At 39.0% G+C, this 13,961-nt stretch overlaps 6 protein-coding genes across 7 annotated transcripts in view; 3 read left to right on the top strand and 3 right to left on the bottom strand.

The window, feature by feature from the left end:
• Positions 1-1,600, bottom strand: part of LOC118748635 (septin-1) — a 15,647-nt gene extending 14,047 nt beyond the window's left edge. The window contains exons 1-2 of one of the 2 annotated variants that reach the window (XM_036483205.1): positions 1,035-1,600; positions 803-929 (exon numbers count right to left, since the gene is read on the bottom strand). In XM_036483205.1, the coding sequence (XP_036339098.1) occupies positions 803-820 (18 nt within the window). In that variant the 5' untranslated portion in view covers positions 821-929; positions 1,035-1,600. Of the gene's footprint in view, positions 1-802 lie in introns of both variants that reach the window. The other variant, XM_036483206.1, reaches the window with a different exon arrangement.
• A 2,602-nt stretch (positions 1,601-4,202) lies between these two features.
• On the top strand, positions 4,203-5,408 carry LOC118748633 (NAD-dependent protein deacylase Sirt4). Its single transcript, XM_036483203.1, has 2 exons — positions 4,203-4,501; positions 4,563-5,408. The coding sequence occupies exons 1-2, from the start codon at positions 4,324-4,326 to the stop codon at positions 5,303-5,305; spliced, it is 921 nt and encodes a 306-aa protein (XP_036339096.1). The 5' UTR covers positions 4,203-4,323; the 3' UTR covers positions 5,306-5,408.
• Positions 5,399-7,500, bottom strand: LOC118748629 (lariat debranching enzyme). The gene is made up of 3 exons (XM_036483200.1): positions 7,424-7,500; positions 7,132-7,355; positions 5,399-7,041 (listed from the first exon to the last, which is right to left on the bottom strand). Exons 2-3 carry the CDS (start codon positions 7,326-7,328, stop codon positions 5,571-5,573), a joined length of 1,668 nt encoding a protein of 555 aa, XP_036339093.1. The 5' UTR covers positions 7,329-7,355; positions 7,424-7,500; the 3' UTR covers positions 5,399-5,570.
• Positions 7,501-7,510: 10 nt separating this feature from the next.
• LOC118748632 (required for meiotic nuclear division protein 1 homolog) lies at positions 7,511-9,036 on the top strand. Its single transcript, XM_036483202.1, has one exon. The coding sequence runs from the start codon at positions 7,693-7,695 to the stop codon at positions 8,935-8,937; it is 1,245 nt and encodes a 414-aa protein (XP_036339095.1). The 5' UTR covers positions 7,511-7,692; the 3' UTR covers positions 8,938-9,036.
• A 216-nt stretch (positions 9,037-9,252) lies between these two features.
• LOC118748634 (ribosomal protein 63, mitochondrial) lies at positions 9,253-9,775 on the top strand. Its single transcript, XM_036483204.1, has 2 exons — positions 9,253-9,472; positions 9,534-9,775. The coding sequence occupies exons 1-2, from the start codon at positions 9,302-9,304 to the stop codon at positions 9,681-9,683; spliced, it is 321 nt and encodes a 106-aa protein (XP_036339097.1). The 5' UTR covers positions 9,253-9,301; the 3' UTR covers positions 9,684-9,775.
• On the bottom strand, positions 9,754-13,050 carry LOC118748630 (vacuolar protein sorting-associated protein 26). The gene is made up of 2 exons (XM_036483201.1): positions 12,636-13,050; positions 9,754-11,951 (listed from the first exon to the last, which is right to left on the bottom strand). Exons 1-2 carry the CDS (start codon positions 12,780-12,782, stop codon positions 10,584-10,586), a joined length of 1,515 nt encoding a protein of 504 aa, XP_036339094.1. The 5' UTR covers positions 12,783-13,050; the 3' UTR covers positions 9,754-10,583.
• Between the last annotated feature and the right edge of the window lie 911 nt (positions 13,051-13,961).

Below are 13,961 nucleotides of genomic sequence, written 5' to 3'. Positions count from 1 at the left end.
CTGCGTGCAACACCTCCGATAAAAAAATTATTATCGAAAACGGTTTACGTGGTCCAAAACTATCCGGTAGCAAATTTTGTACATGCTAAAAAAATCCGATGAATTGATAACCCTCTCTAATTATGTGCTCACCACTATATGTATGTACCTACATACATTTGCTGGGTCTTGTTGCCCTCTTGGTGCAAATTTGTGCTTTTTTCCAGGCTTTATTTGTTTTGTCGTGTATACAAATTATCCCTTTGAGCATAAATATGTATGTATGTATGTATGTATGTACATACATGTATGCAGGCAAAAGCTGAATTAAATAAGACGGATGTCTATTCCGAAGTGTATGTTAGATCCTCATCCTAATATAATTTGCCTTTATTAGCATACTATCCTACGTTGAAGTTTATATTCAATCGTTTTTACAGCATTTTTTTTTAACAAGCCCGCAAAGTCAAAGGGGCAACACAACAACCAAGCTGGCAATGATGCAGACCCCACCGTGAAATGCCTATGTTAGCATGATGGTGGCAATAAGGAGAGCAACTATGTACAACCAAAACCAGCCAGTCAGGCAAGCTGCCGTCGGATTGACCTGCTGCAACGACAGCCGCGCCCTTGAATGACTGTTTCGTTTGTGTGCAGCGCATATGTATGGATGTATGTATGGAAAACGATTTTATAAATAAAATTTCACATAACTTCTGCTCGAACAAAACAAGAATTGTATAGCGTCTGGAACCAGTGTGTTAATGAGGCAATGTACTAAGTTTTTAGTATAAATAACATCATTTCAATATGATAAACTTACCGATTTTGTGTCCGACATTTTGCTTTTATTTTTATCTTCGCTTGAATCCTTTATACTTCTTTTGAGTATGCAGCTGCTTATAATCGATATAGGTTTTTATATTAATTAATTTCTGGTGTACACTTCACTATTTGTATTGTAAGTACGCAAAGTTATGCAAAGAAAGAAAACAAAACGTGTTAAAACCGTCAAATAATTGCAATTTACCAGCTACTCGCGTGATTCAACGCACCCAACACGCAAAAAACAATAACCACAGTTCACATTCGAAGCGTCCCGGTCTCTGCTGCGAACTTCGGTTAACGTAGACGTCGGCGCCAACGTCGATGACAGCAAAATCAAAATATTCTTGCGAAGCAGACAATAAAAGGACAAGAAGAACAGCACGTCGTGTTGCGTCAATTCGAATTGTACGTGTAAGCAGAGCTGCTGCTTCGCGTTGTTGTTGTACTTCTCTCTGCTACTGCCGAACTTTCAGGTTGCTGCCTTGTTTATACGCCTTGGTCACTGCTGCTTTGCTAGTTATCTTCTTTTAATTATTTCTTACTTTACCACTTCTTTTGCCACTTTCACAATTGTGTTTTCTTTAATTTTAAGGAAAATTTCTCCGCAATTTAGGTGTGCGTGCGCAAAATATTAATTGGAGTGCAAATTATGAACACAATCTGTTTTCAGTGCACATCAAGCGAAGCGCGGCGGAAACACAGCAAACAAATTTATTGCAAATGCACTTAATCCAAGAGAGAGCAGCGATAATTAATAACAGCCAAACACACAAATTCACTCACGAAAAATACATATAAGGTCGGTGTTATGCAGACAAACTTTTGTTTGCCAAATTAAATGGCGGCTGCTTAGTTTGCTCGGAGGTGGTTATGTCGAGTTTGGCACAGGGTTGCACGTTCATTATGGTTTTCATGGCTATTGCCAACACGAAATGAGAATTTCAGATGTACATAACGCGCAAAATTTAAAATTTTTGTATATGACAACACCGAATTTGCTGCAGTTTGACCAAACAAAATTAGTTTGCTGTGAGAGTCGCCAAACTCGCTCTCTCCGAGTTTGCTGCAACAACAATTGCACGCAGTTTGCCAAACAAAATTTCTGCATAACACCGACCTAAAACACTTAAAAATCGCCGGCAAAAACCCCAACGGTTGCATTTCAACTGACAAAAATATGACGAGCGTATTTGCTTCGTGAAATCGGACTAGGGCTGCCAGCTACCGAGAGCTCCTCCATTTTGGTGGAATTCGAACTCGGCAACACAAGTTTTGGCGGAATTCGATATTTTATAATAAATCTCGAACAGTAAATTATAAATACTAATAAATATTTCTCATAACGGTATTGCATGTTTAAAAGTAGAAGCGGTAAATTTCAACCATAAGCCTGTTCTGTCTTCAACAATGGCGAAAACAAGATCGTACATACTCATACGCGTCGCGTGAATGTTAACTTGAGCGCATTATCTTTTTCATAGTAAACTGTTTTAATTAGAGAAAATACATTTGGGGGACAACCCAAGACACATTAAATAATATGCCTTGGGGACAACCGATGAAAATGGGTATTTTTTTTATTTTTGGAACATTTTCCTTGACAGAGTTGGCATTCCTGAAGTGGGCGAAAGCATGTACAAAAGAAAAATAAAAAAGGAGCCACATGGAATAAATTTTTATACAAAATGTAGTTTGTTTATAGTCCAGTATTGGCAAATCAGTATATAAATATATAAATTTAAATGCAACATCTTTAACTAAAATATTTGTTTGCTATAAATAGCTTTTGAGTATTGCTCTAAATAAACTTCCTTCTTACCGGCCGTCTTCACACGCTTGAAAATCTCGCTTGAGTTTTGCTTTTGCTATCGCAAGCGAGATAGTTTTGTTGACTGGGCACTTGACGGCATACATTTTACGTTATTTATTTATTAACAAATAGCCTACGGCTAATACGATAATTCTTATATAGGGTACTGTTTAGTAAGTGGCCCACCTATTTCGGGGTATTGCGTCCAAAGGGGTGACCCGATCCAAAAAATTGCACACACTTGTAGCCAAGGGTCTACCCATTATTTTAACATCCACTATTGTAATTTTGGGTCACTAATTTATTTACAAATTGGGTTTGAAATATGCCCTTTTTTGTAAAATTCGGAAATTAGCGTAAATTTATCACTCCTATTCTCCTTAAAGCAGCTACATCAGCAATATATTTTTATATTCTCCTTCACTTTACACTTTACTCGATGAGCTATAACTTTCTTTATAACGTTAATATTAACCAATTAATCACAATTTATTAAATAAAATCATGCGTCTGACTTTTGTTGCATATGCAAATTAAATGGCGTAGTTCAGCTGTCAAACTCCAAAATATGCAAAAGAATGAGAGACAAAAGAAAATAGGATATAACCCTGTAAGCATTAAAAAATATACAAAGGTGTTCTCTGTAAAAGGTATTCAGCTCCTTTTCTTCGCAAAACAGAAAGGAGAATTCTACTGCCTGAGGGTTATAATCCCTAAGTGCGGCCGAAGGCCGCCTACGTAGAAAGGTGTTCTCTGCAAAAGGTGTTCAGCCCCCCTTCTTTGGCAACACAGAAAGAAGAATTCTACTGCCTGAGTAGAGTGACGTAAAGTGGCGACTGGCCCCTTTCGAATGAGGAGGGTTTGGGGGGCCACGCCCCTTCCCCCTCCGCCCCCACCCCAAAAACGATGGGCCAATAACTAAACATTTGCCCTTATATACAAATAAAATTTCATAATTAACAGCCAATTGTCATTTTAAATTTTATTTACGCACTAAATTTTAATTATACACTAAATTATCTTATTTATTTTTCAGTCTTGCGAATTCAGAGGGTACATGTTGATATCATATTACCAAGTATACATACATATATATATATAAATATGTTGCAATATATCTAAAACTACCGAATACTTTTTGTTGGGTAGCTGGCGAGGCCTAGTCTCCAGTCTACCATAATGTGCATCGGGCGGAAAGGCCCAGTTTTCGCTCCGCTGCTAACGAACTTTCGATCATGGTCGGAAAGGCCGAGTTTTCGATCCATGTTCTCGCCGTCACTTATGTACATATGTGGGGCAGGCGGAAAGACAATTTGTAAAATGTCACCAAAAATGAAGGTTCGAGCTTTGCAGGCTAAATTTGTATTTTTCACCAAAAAGCGATATTGCTACTCTGAAGAATTATGCGAAATATAAAAATACCTGTCAAACAACAAAAATGATAATTGAAAGCATGCGAGAGCTTCGTCGACACGCAAGCGAGATTTACCAGCACGTGAACACGGCCGGTTACAAAGATTAACACTATTGTGAACATAATTCAATTATTGCATCTTGATTGTGAATGCCTTTTCCCCAACAGCTGATTTTGTTTTGTTTATACGTGCGCCTAGTTGTTTGTTTTTCTTTCTGCGTTATGTGATGTTTTAGGAAAAGTGCGTTGTACCTTGCTATTTTCATCGAATTTCGTGGATCGCACGCATATAATGCGTTTTAATCAGGTACTCCGCCTTCATCTGTCTGTTAGCCAATGGGCAGCAAAGCAGCAATATGTTCCTAAACATAATCCAGTGCTGGAGGAAGATATCAGACGCCTAGAAGATTTTCTTATGTCAAAACCCAACATTGTTGTTCTCACAGGTGCAGGCATTTCCACGGAATCTGGTAGGCATAACAACACATTAAAAACAATACGAAATATACTGTATGTATCCGCAATCGGCAGGCATACCCGACTACCGCTCCGAGGGAGTTGGTTTGTACGCGCGGACTAATCACAAACCAATACAGCACATGGAATTTGTACGCTCCGGAAATGTGCGCCAACGCTACTGGGCACGCAATTTTGTCGGTTGGCCAACATTCTCTGCAACAGAGCCCAATCATACCCACCATGCGCTGGCGCGTTTCGAGCGAGAGGGACGTATTCAGGCTGTTGTTACCCAAAACGTCGATCGGCTTCACACAAAAGCAGGTAGCCGCAATGTCGTGGAATTGCACGGCAGCGGTTTTGTGGTCAAATGTCTATCATGCGAGTATCGTATAGATCGACACGAATTTCAAGATATACTAAACGCGCTAAATCCTGAATTTCGCGATGCACCCGACATGGTACGACCTGACGGTGATGTGGAAATCCCAGCTGAGTACGTAGCCAACTTTCGCATACCCCCATGTCCAAAATGTGGCGGAAATGTAAAGCCAGAGATTGTATTCTTTGGTGATAATGTTCCAAAGCAACGCATCGAACGCATTGCAGAGATGATTTATAATAGCGATGGGCTATTGGTGCTCGGTTCTAGTTTGCTTGTGTTTTCTGGCTATCGAATGGTGCTGCAAACAAAGGACCTCAAATTGCCATTGGCTATTGTAAATATTGGCGAAACGCGTGCTGATCATTTGGCGGATTTGAAGTTGTCCGCCAAATGCGGGGATGTTCTACCAAAATTGTTTAATTTTAAAAAGTAAAATTAATGCAGTGTTATTAGCTAAATATTAATAATATGTGATTTAAGAATATATGTGACAAAGTATGTTTTCAAATAATTATAGCTCGAATTTAATTAAGTTGGAACTTGTGGGATTTATGAAAATGTAAAATTTATACATAGGTATTTTTATCGAATGAATTTAGTTAAATATGAATGTGTACACTTCTAATTTCATTGATTTAATAACTTATACATCTGCTTTTCTGCCTACGCATAATTAAATTTACTTGAACGCATGACTTTTACCCTGATTCATCTTCCTTGTCTTCGTTCATATATACGCTTTGATTTCGACGCTTGAATTTCTTAATGGGCGGTTTTGCATTCAAAGCAATCGCCCCACTATCTTCCTCGTTAACATCTTCCGCCACTTTAGCCTCATTATCTGTCTCATCAGCAGAACTATTACCCAGCTGTAATTCATCGGGATTCTTCTCTTCACAAATTTCACCTATTGCACTATCGATCTCCACTATGGGTTTGGGCAAATTTAAACCTAAACTACTTTTTCGCTTGAAAGGACTGATTTGTCGCGGCGACAGCGCATCTCCAGTGCTGCTCGATATATTCAAGCTGGATTGTTCCGTTTGCATTGATGCTGTAGAATCGTTGAACTCTGTATCTGTGCTTTCGTTCATCGCACTGGAATAGCTGAGCTCATGCCCGCCTATAATTAGTGCTAGACTAACAGGATCATCAATACCTAAAGCATCGCAGAAATTTTGAGACTGTGGATTAATTTGCGCTTTTGGCTGTGACACATGTTCTCTATTGGCTTCGCTAGCGTTATAGGGTTCAACTGTACGTGAAAAATTCTTGGGTATCAGTAAATCTGCAGCAAACTTGTTCCGAACATTTTCCATTTCGTCGCGATTGGGTACAAAGTTGTAACGCTCAGTACTTGCTGCATTTTGTGGTCCCGGCAGATAATACTTTGAACTTTTCACATTCGTTAAATGATTTGTTAAATGTAGAATAGTTAACCATTCAAGGTCATATTCGAGGCGCACTTCACCCTCTGTAAATTCGGGTGTTTCAATGTCGAGTAACTGCAAAAATCTACGCTTAGGCAAGCATTTGTCCAATGCAAGAAATTTGGTAATACGCTCATCTTTATCCTCGCCGACTGGCTTGTCCTTCGAGCTATGATTTTCATTACTACTTTCATCAGCTTCACCGCTGCTATCCTCCACTTCATCATGCGGCACCACGGCGGCAAATTTGCAATGCAAATGTGCCGCAAACCAATAATTGGGTTTTAGCAACTTAAGCAAGTCCTCACAAGGCCTACTACCCAGTTGACCTTTATCCATTTCATCACGAAAATGGGGTTTAAAACGCGCTAATTGTGACTTATTGCCATAGTTGTATATACCACGTGGCCAATCGTGTGACATGAATATATCGATGGTACCGGAAAGTTGTTTCAGGCGAAACACTTCGAGTTGGCGAACATGGTAAACGCTTGTGCGCGTAGTGTCCGTATAGGGAGCAAATTCAAAACGCCCACGCAAGTAGTCATGTCCTTTATAAATGCCCGACAACCCTGCAATACGTATGCCATTCACCTTTACAACACCAGCATAGCCCAAGTAGTAGATGTTCGGTGCTACCCAGCCACCGTACGGTAGTTCCTGCAGATGATTGGATGCTTCGTGATTACCCCCTATAAATATTGTAAGGATTGGTGCAACTAGCTCACCACTGTAGTATCTATAAAATAAAATGTTTGTTTTTACTTACGTTAATTAATATATTTTTAAACTACATTTTTATAAATGTACATATATATGTGATACTCACTTGTAAAACGAGCACATGTCCAAGTATTTTGGTGGCACTGCCATTGTCTGTAAGTCGTCCAAGTTACGTGTAGCTTGGAAATCTCCACAACAAAGTAACAAATCCACTTTGTAGCCCTCCTCATTTTCAAGGCACTGTATTGTTTCATAAATCTTTTCCAGCTCACCGTGAGCACAACCCTCTACTGCAACTTTCATTTTTGCCAGATTCAATGAATGCTTCACCTTCAAATTAAGTAAACATCAGTTAATATTGATTACTGATTCGTTTAAAAATAAAAACCCAAACTTACGCTAACTTTTTTTTATTATTTGTTTACAAATCTCTGATCACTGTCTGACGCCCGCAAAATACAATACACAATAAAAGTTCACGGTGAATTTAGTACTTATTTACAACAAAAATAAAAGGAGTTTTTGTTCAACCGGTCATTAACTGAACATACTTACCTCACCATCTTTTTGTTGGAAGCCGGCTGTAGATTTTTTTGTTAAGAAGTGCACATGATTATGAAATTTACAAAAGTCTAAATCAATAATAAACTAAAATTTCCTCAAGAACATGAATTTTGCACGTCTTATATTTACTAGAAGCGCTGGAGGCACAGGCTTAACGCAGAAGGTGACTGGAATCTTCTATCGGCAAATCACCTTTGGCAATGTCCAGCGTGCTTCACAGAAATCTCTGACGCAATTTGAATCAAAACCGAAGCAATTTGAGTTGAAGCTTCCAACACCATTGACACACAGTCGAAAAGCGGCACAACAGGCGGCAGCAGGTGCTTCGGTAGCGCAAGTTCTTAAGAAACGCACCGTTCGCAAGAAGTGGGATGACCACCTCTTCGAAGACTTGTCCGCGGAGGGTTTCTTCAACGTGTCTGCATTTACAACTGCCGAAGAATATGATCTGGAGGCACTCATGAAAGGTTTAAACGAACAGAATTTGTACACTGTCAAAAAATACTTCTCCACAGATAATCTCGGCCTGGAACAGAATGTGCTGTACGCTTCAGCGAAATATCCTGTAGGCAAGGAGGCACGGGATATAATTATCTTTCGCGAAGGATCAGTGGTATTGTGGAATTTCAATGACATTGAAACCAATAATTTGTTATCATTTTTGCGTCCGTACGAGAAGGACCCTTATTTAAGCCCACTAGTTCGCGGGGAAAGCGAGGTGATGCCCTACATGTACATTCCATCAACTGCGGTTGATGTGGAAGGAGACTTGGTATCTGCGTCAGATACGGAAGTCGCACGTGCTTTCTTTCACAATGGCAAATTTTTCCTCGCGCCCGAGGGTGATAATTTTCTGCAGAAGTACACATTCTCCAACGCAATGGCAACTTCAATAAAACTGGGCATGTGGGAAGCCATGCTCGATCGTTATATTGATTCAATCGAATATCTCACAGATGACCTGAAACGAGGACGACGCATACGCATGTCCCGTGCCGAGGTGTTGCGTAAAACAGGAGAACTCTTTGCTTTACGGCACGAGATCAACTTGGCATCGGATTTGTTGGACACACCAGATTTTTATTGGGATCGTGAAGAGTTGGAAGCATTGTACCTGCAAGTTTGTTCATATTTCAGTATTTCACGGCGAACAAAAGTGATGAATGAGAAGATTAATCACTGTGTAGAATTGGCAGAGTTAATATCGCACAATTTGAATGACGCACATCACATTCGTTTGGAATGGATGATAATTATTTTGATTATGGTGGAAGTTGGATTTGAAATCATGCACTATATGGACCGATTTTATAATAAAGAGACGGACGGCGCTCCTGTGTTACACTGATAACAAGACAACTAACCGCATTTAAGTTGAAATAATTAGAATTGTTGAATGTTTTTATTGTTAGGCAAATACATAAAGTTTTTAACATTTTTCACAAAAGAGTTTTGCATAACGGTAAAGACTTACCAGGCAATGTTTCTTGGATTTCCAAAAAAAAAGACCTTTGCTCAGTTGTATAGCTTGTTTGAGGGGTATAAAAAATATATATATTTTTTTTAATCATTCACAATGGATTATTTGAATACCCGCCGTCACCGCAGTGTGTTCAATGTACATTCTTTGAATAACTATTTAATCAGCTGTTTGCTGCACAGCTCGTGCAAGTAATCTAAAAAAATTTATTGTAATTACCAGTTTCCAAACAATGCAGTTAACGTTAATAAACTTTTTTAAGAAAACTGTACCCGGTCACATTTTCCGTGGGAAAAGGCGTTTCATAAAACCGGTTAGTAAGCGAGCAATGGAAACACTCCGGCGTGATTATGAAAGACAGGAGCAAAATATGTTATGGCTACGACATCCGTACCTGACAGTGGTAAATTAAATTATATATTTTACTGTTACAAAATCTAATGGGCACATTCGGTGTTTTACAGGAGGAGTCATCAGGACATGCCAAGGAGTTGGGCAAAACCGAAGCCAAACTGACGATGTGGAATGAACGACAGACCTTGAACAAAATGAAACCACACGTAACAATCGAGGAGCGACTGGAACATTTGAAAGTCAAAGAAGCCTGGGATTAAGTTGCGAATTAGGATTAAAAGCATATTTCTATTTTACTTTTAAATATAAAGAAATAAAAATAAAATAAAATGCAAGTTGATAGTCGAGAATATATATTTGTTTGGTAATGAACGTGCTGATGATGTCCTGATGCTGATGTTAAGGAAGGTGCGTCTCGAAAGACTCGCAAAATTTTACCGTCGTGTTTTTATAGTGAGTATACTGGGTCTTGGTCAAATGAGTCATCACATTTGAAATAGTGTTTCCTATGTTTATTAATAAATTGTTTAATACATTATATATTTTATATACGATTTGCTTATATTCTACAAGATACAAATATCTCTTTATAATTTTGTTCAAAGATATTCTTCGTTTTTAACCATAAACTACATCGCGTAGCGCGTAACATTTTTGCTTTAGAGTAGAACTTTAAAAGAAATAAAGGTAAAATATTAATGCAAATAAAGTAAGATTAATGCAGTATTTATAGTTTCAATATAAATGGAAAATAGTAAAACAGCGATCTTTTTATATATAATCAGGATATTTTAGTCTACAAGAAAAATAGATAAAACCAGGCTGGTACTGTAATTCGCTTTCGAGTCAATTTCAACCCCTGTCAATTTGAATTCAAAACAAATTTGAAATTCACTCCGAAGTGAATGGCAAAACCTGCCTGACAGGTCGTGGATTTGGTTAAACGAACAATATGCATACTTGCAATTAAACGAATATGAATTGGTGTGCTGTTTGAGAAGCCGGCGTCGAAACGCCAACTAAGGGAACTACAAACATGTGTGTAATAGGATAATAGCCAACCAACAATGCGCGGGCATACTAATTAGGCGAATCGCTTTCGAAGTTTGGACTTTAAGCACTTGCAGCACTTCTTGTTTGTTGAGTAAACCCTGGCGGCTTCAGTCTGCAATAAGTGGTGCAGCAGTTTCGCGCTTCTTTGATTCTTGCGTTCTTTCCACAGCGTTGGCGTCCGGTTTTGAACTCACTATCTCAACATCTATATCCGTGGGTGCAAGCGAAATGTTTGTCATGCCGTCCTCAATATCTGGAGTCAATCGTAGTGGCGCTGCACCTGTTGCAGCATTTATAGGTTGCGTTTCCGCACCCACAAAGTCATCCGCAACCGGCTGAACGCCGAGCACCGCTGTTGTGGCCGACACGGGGGGCAATGGTGGGGGTGTAGTGGATAGCATGACAGGAGATGTATTGGTTGCAGCCGCACCATCACCGATGCCGCGTTCTACTGGTGGTGGCGGTGTTGTTGGTGAAGTTGGTAATGAATCCACTTGTTGAGTGAACTCTTGGCTTGGACTCTCGCGTGTAAATAAGCCCATTTTGCTCTCAGGCGCAGTACCCGTTATGCTCGAATCACTATCCATACCAGTAGCGTTCGTACCACTGCCAACACTGGTCATATTGGGCACAGTGGGGCCACCAACGAGATGTGAGTGCGCATGTTGCGGATGATGTGAATGCACCATGCTGGTATGTTGCTGCTGGCCCTGGTTGTGGTAACGCGGTATATCTGCTTTGCGCCAAAGCGTTATTTCTTGCTGTTTGAAGTATCGGCGATCTTCCGTGTCCATTAACACCAAATTTAGGAAGTACTTTACTGAGAATTTTTTATTAATATCGCGCATTGTTGGCGTCAAATTATAGCCGGCAAGAAACACGCGTATCGGTATGCTCTCGCCTTTCACCGGGGCGCCATCCATTATTTCATATTTGGCAATTGTCTCGTTCTCGGTGAACATATTTGGACCGGTGCCAGTAGATTCGCGTTTAATAATTGCAATTTCCATGTGTTTTATTTTAATGCGTACCAACAAGAAGTATATCTTACCGATTATAGTATCTTTCAAATGATATTTACTTTTATTATATTCGAATTCGATGTGCAGGCAATCCTCAATGCCCACTTCCATTTTAATAGGACTATTCATTTCTGGATAACTGCAAAGTGTGTGTACTGCGATGTCTACTTCGCGCGTAATATCGCTGATACGACGTACAATGGTCGCCCGTAAGAAATAACGCAGACGTACATTTGAACCAGCGTACACCTCAAATTGCTTTTCGACATTTTGAAAATCGAACGGGTAACTGTGGTTTTGAATAAGATCACCCGGACGGGCTAAAGCCTTCGTAATGCATTTGAATTCATGATGATTGCCGCGGTCATAAAACAGCTCGATCTGCCCAATGAATTCGATTTTTATGCCTTGATGTTCGAGTTTGCTGCCAGGCCTTTTGAGTGTTACATTTACCTGCGTTAGAACAAAAGTAGCAATTACTTGGAACGTTTAGAAGATTACAATGAAGTACGTTATGAAAAGTTTATTACATCTATTCGAGATCAGTTAATACCTCAGTCGTTGTCGTCAAGCTCCACTAACGGAAGAAGCGTGCAGCCTCAATGGGGTGGGTCCACAGGGACAAAGGCGTTAGCGTTGTCCTTAATACGATTTTGTTTGTAACACCACTTTTTAGAAAAAAATTGTTTGAACATATATGAATTAAATTTCTACCTTTGGCCTACGTTATAGTTTTAACTTTTTTATACAAATCAAAAACTAGTTTCAGCTGGCTACGCTGCACTAGAAATGCTCAAGCAAACTCTGCCGCCTCTGAATCTCGCAAACTTCGGTTCGAACATTAATAAAATCCAAACATATGTACGTGTACCTCTACTCTAGCTGATAACGTCAATGCAATTTTTATTAAAACAGTTTTTCCTATCCTATTCCAATTAGTTTCCAAAGCAAGATATTACAAACAAATGGTAAACAAATTAGTCCAATTGCCGGTTGTAGCCACCTTAGCAACTAGTCGTTAGTCAGTCTTGCATCGTCACTAGTGCCCCGTATGCCTCTCATTGCTTAATACTCCCCCTCCATAAAATTTATATGAACGTACATACGCGCTTGTTTTCATTAAATTAATGCACTTACCTTGCCCGACACAGTTTCGCCATCATAATATAGTAGCATTTTTTCAATTTTTCCATCTTCTCCTTTGACCTCGGCTGTTTTCCTGTTCTCCGCACCGTCAAAAATTATATCGATCTCGGCCGATTGACCAAATCCGAGAAAATTCATCGTTTCTGACTGCTGGCTTATAACGTTGCGCACACTGCCGAAATATATTCCAGGCTATTGTCGCTGTCCTGATCTTTGGAATGTTATGTGGATTTTATAAAGAAAATCACACTCGCACACAATAGGTAAATTAGAAAAAAAATTATTGGGCGTTTGGTCAACACAGCAGAAAAGAAATCCAACTTCGTTGCGTTTGATTAATTGTGAATTTAGATGATTTTTTGACAGTTAGCGATGTTGACGTTTGAAAAAGATACTACTTTGGGGAAAAATTAAGGACGTCAGTGTTGGGCAGGAATCTGACCTTACCAGCCGTCTTCACGTGCATGCAAATCTCGCTTGTTTGACGACACATACCAGATCCCGCACATGCACGCCGCAAAAAGTACGAAACATAAGCCCAAAAATACAATAGCGCAGTGGCAGTAACAGTTTTTTTAAAATCAGCTGTTCTGCTAATATTGGCAGTCACTGCCGCAGCAAACACAATACGGCGTTGTCTGGTCTATAAGTAAACAACGCCTCAGAAACTTTAAATGCACTAAAATTAACTAATAGCTCTGATCCAATACTTTTCGTGAAAAATCCTGTAAAACTGTCAAACAGCAAAATTACTCTCTGAAGTGAGAGTAAAAAGTGAGTAACAACAAAAAGTACGGGAACAAAAAAAACCATTTTTCCTGTAAAAACGTCAACCACTTTTCATGATTTTACCAGAAGAAAAAGTTCGGGTAAAATCTTGCAACTTCATTCTCTACACAACTCTCCAAAAGTCGCTCTCATTTTACAGGATTTTGGAGGCTTTTGGAGTACGGGAAAATTTTTCCTGTAACTTCCTGCAAGTTCGTGTAAAATCCTGTAAGTTCATGGAGTACTGGATCAGAGCTAATATTTGCACAAAAATCACAATTTTTTCACATTTTCCTTATTTATTCTTATTGTAAAATATATAGTTTTACAACTTAGCACAATTAAAACACGTTTGAAGTAGCGAAGCCGAATAGGAGGATAAAAGAGAATGTGAGTAGTTTATTTTAATATTCAATTTTTCGATAGGAAACGTGTTTTGATTGCTTTAAATTGTGAAAATATATGATATGTGAAAAAATTAGTAAGGAAATGTGAAAAACTGTGATTTTATTGAAAGTATAGTGAATTTCAGTGCATTTAAATTTTTTA

This window comes from Rhagoletis pomonella, unplaced genomic scaffold (assembly GCF_013731165.1).
Source record: "Rhagoletis pomonella isolate Grant_MI unplaced genomic scaffold, Rhpom_1.0 Rhpom_scaffold_00013, whole genome shotgun sequence".
Classification (NCBI taxonomy): domain Eukaryota; kingdom Metazoa; phylum Arthropoda; class Insecta; order Diptera; family Tephritidae; genus Rhagoletis; species Rhagoletis pomonella.
This window is presented reverse-complemented; position numbering and strand designations above follow the sequence as displayed.

Excerpts from the sequence above, each read along its gene's own strand:
- LOC118748630 (XM_036483201.1), bottom strand. The coding sequence starts at position 12,782 with ATGAATTTTCTCGGATTTGGTCAATCGGCCGAGATCGATATAATTTTT. Across the intron at positions 11,952-12,635 it reads GCGAAACTGTGTCGGGCAAG|GTAAATGTAACACTCAAAAG; the intron begins GTAAGTGCATTA and ends GTTCTAACGCAG.
- LOC118748633 (XM_036483203.1), top strand. The coding sequence starts at position 4,324 with ATGCGTTTTAATCAGGTACTCCGCCTTCATCTGTCTGTTAGCCAATGG. Across the intron at positions 4,502-4,562 it reads AGGCATTTCCACGGAATCTG|GCATACCCGACTACCGCTCC; the intron begins GTAGGCATAACA and ends CGCAATCGGCAG.
- LOC118748634 (XM_036483204.1), top strand. The coding sequence starts at position 9,302 with ATGCAGTTAACGTTAATAAACTTTTTTAAGAAAACTGTACCCGGTCAC. Across the intron at positions 9,473-9,533 it reads GACATCCGTACCTGACAGTG|GAGGAGTCATCAGGACATGC; the intron begins GTAAATTAAATT and ends GGTGTTTTACAG.
- LOC118748629 (XM_036483200.1), bottom strand. The coding sequence starts at position 7,328 with ATGAAAGTTGCAGTAGAGGGTTGTGCTCACGGTGAGCTGGAAAAGATT. Across the intron at positions 7,042-7,131 it reads GACATGTGCTCGTTTTACAA|ATACTACAGTGGTGAGCTAG; the intron begins GTGAGTATCACA and ends TTTATTTTATAG.
- LOC118748632 (XM_036483202.1), top strand. The coding sequence starts at position 7,693 with ATGAATTTTGCACGTCTTATATTTACTAGAAGCGCTGGAGGCACAGGC.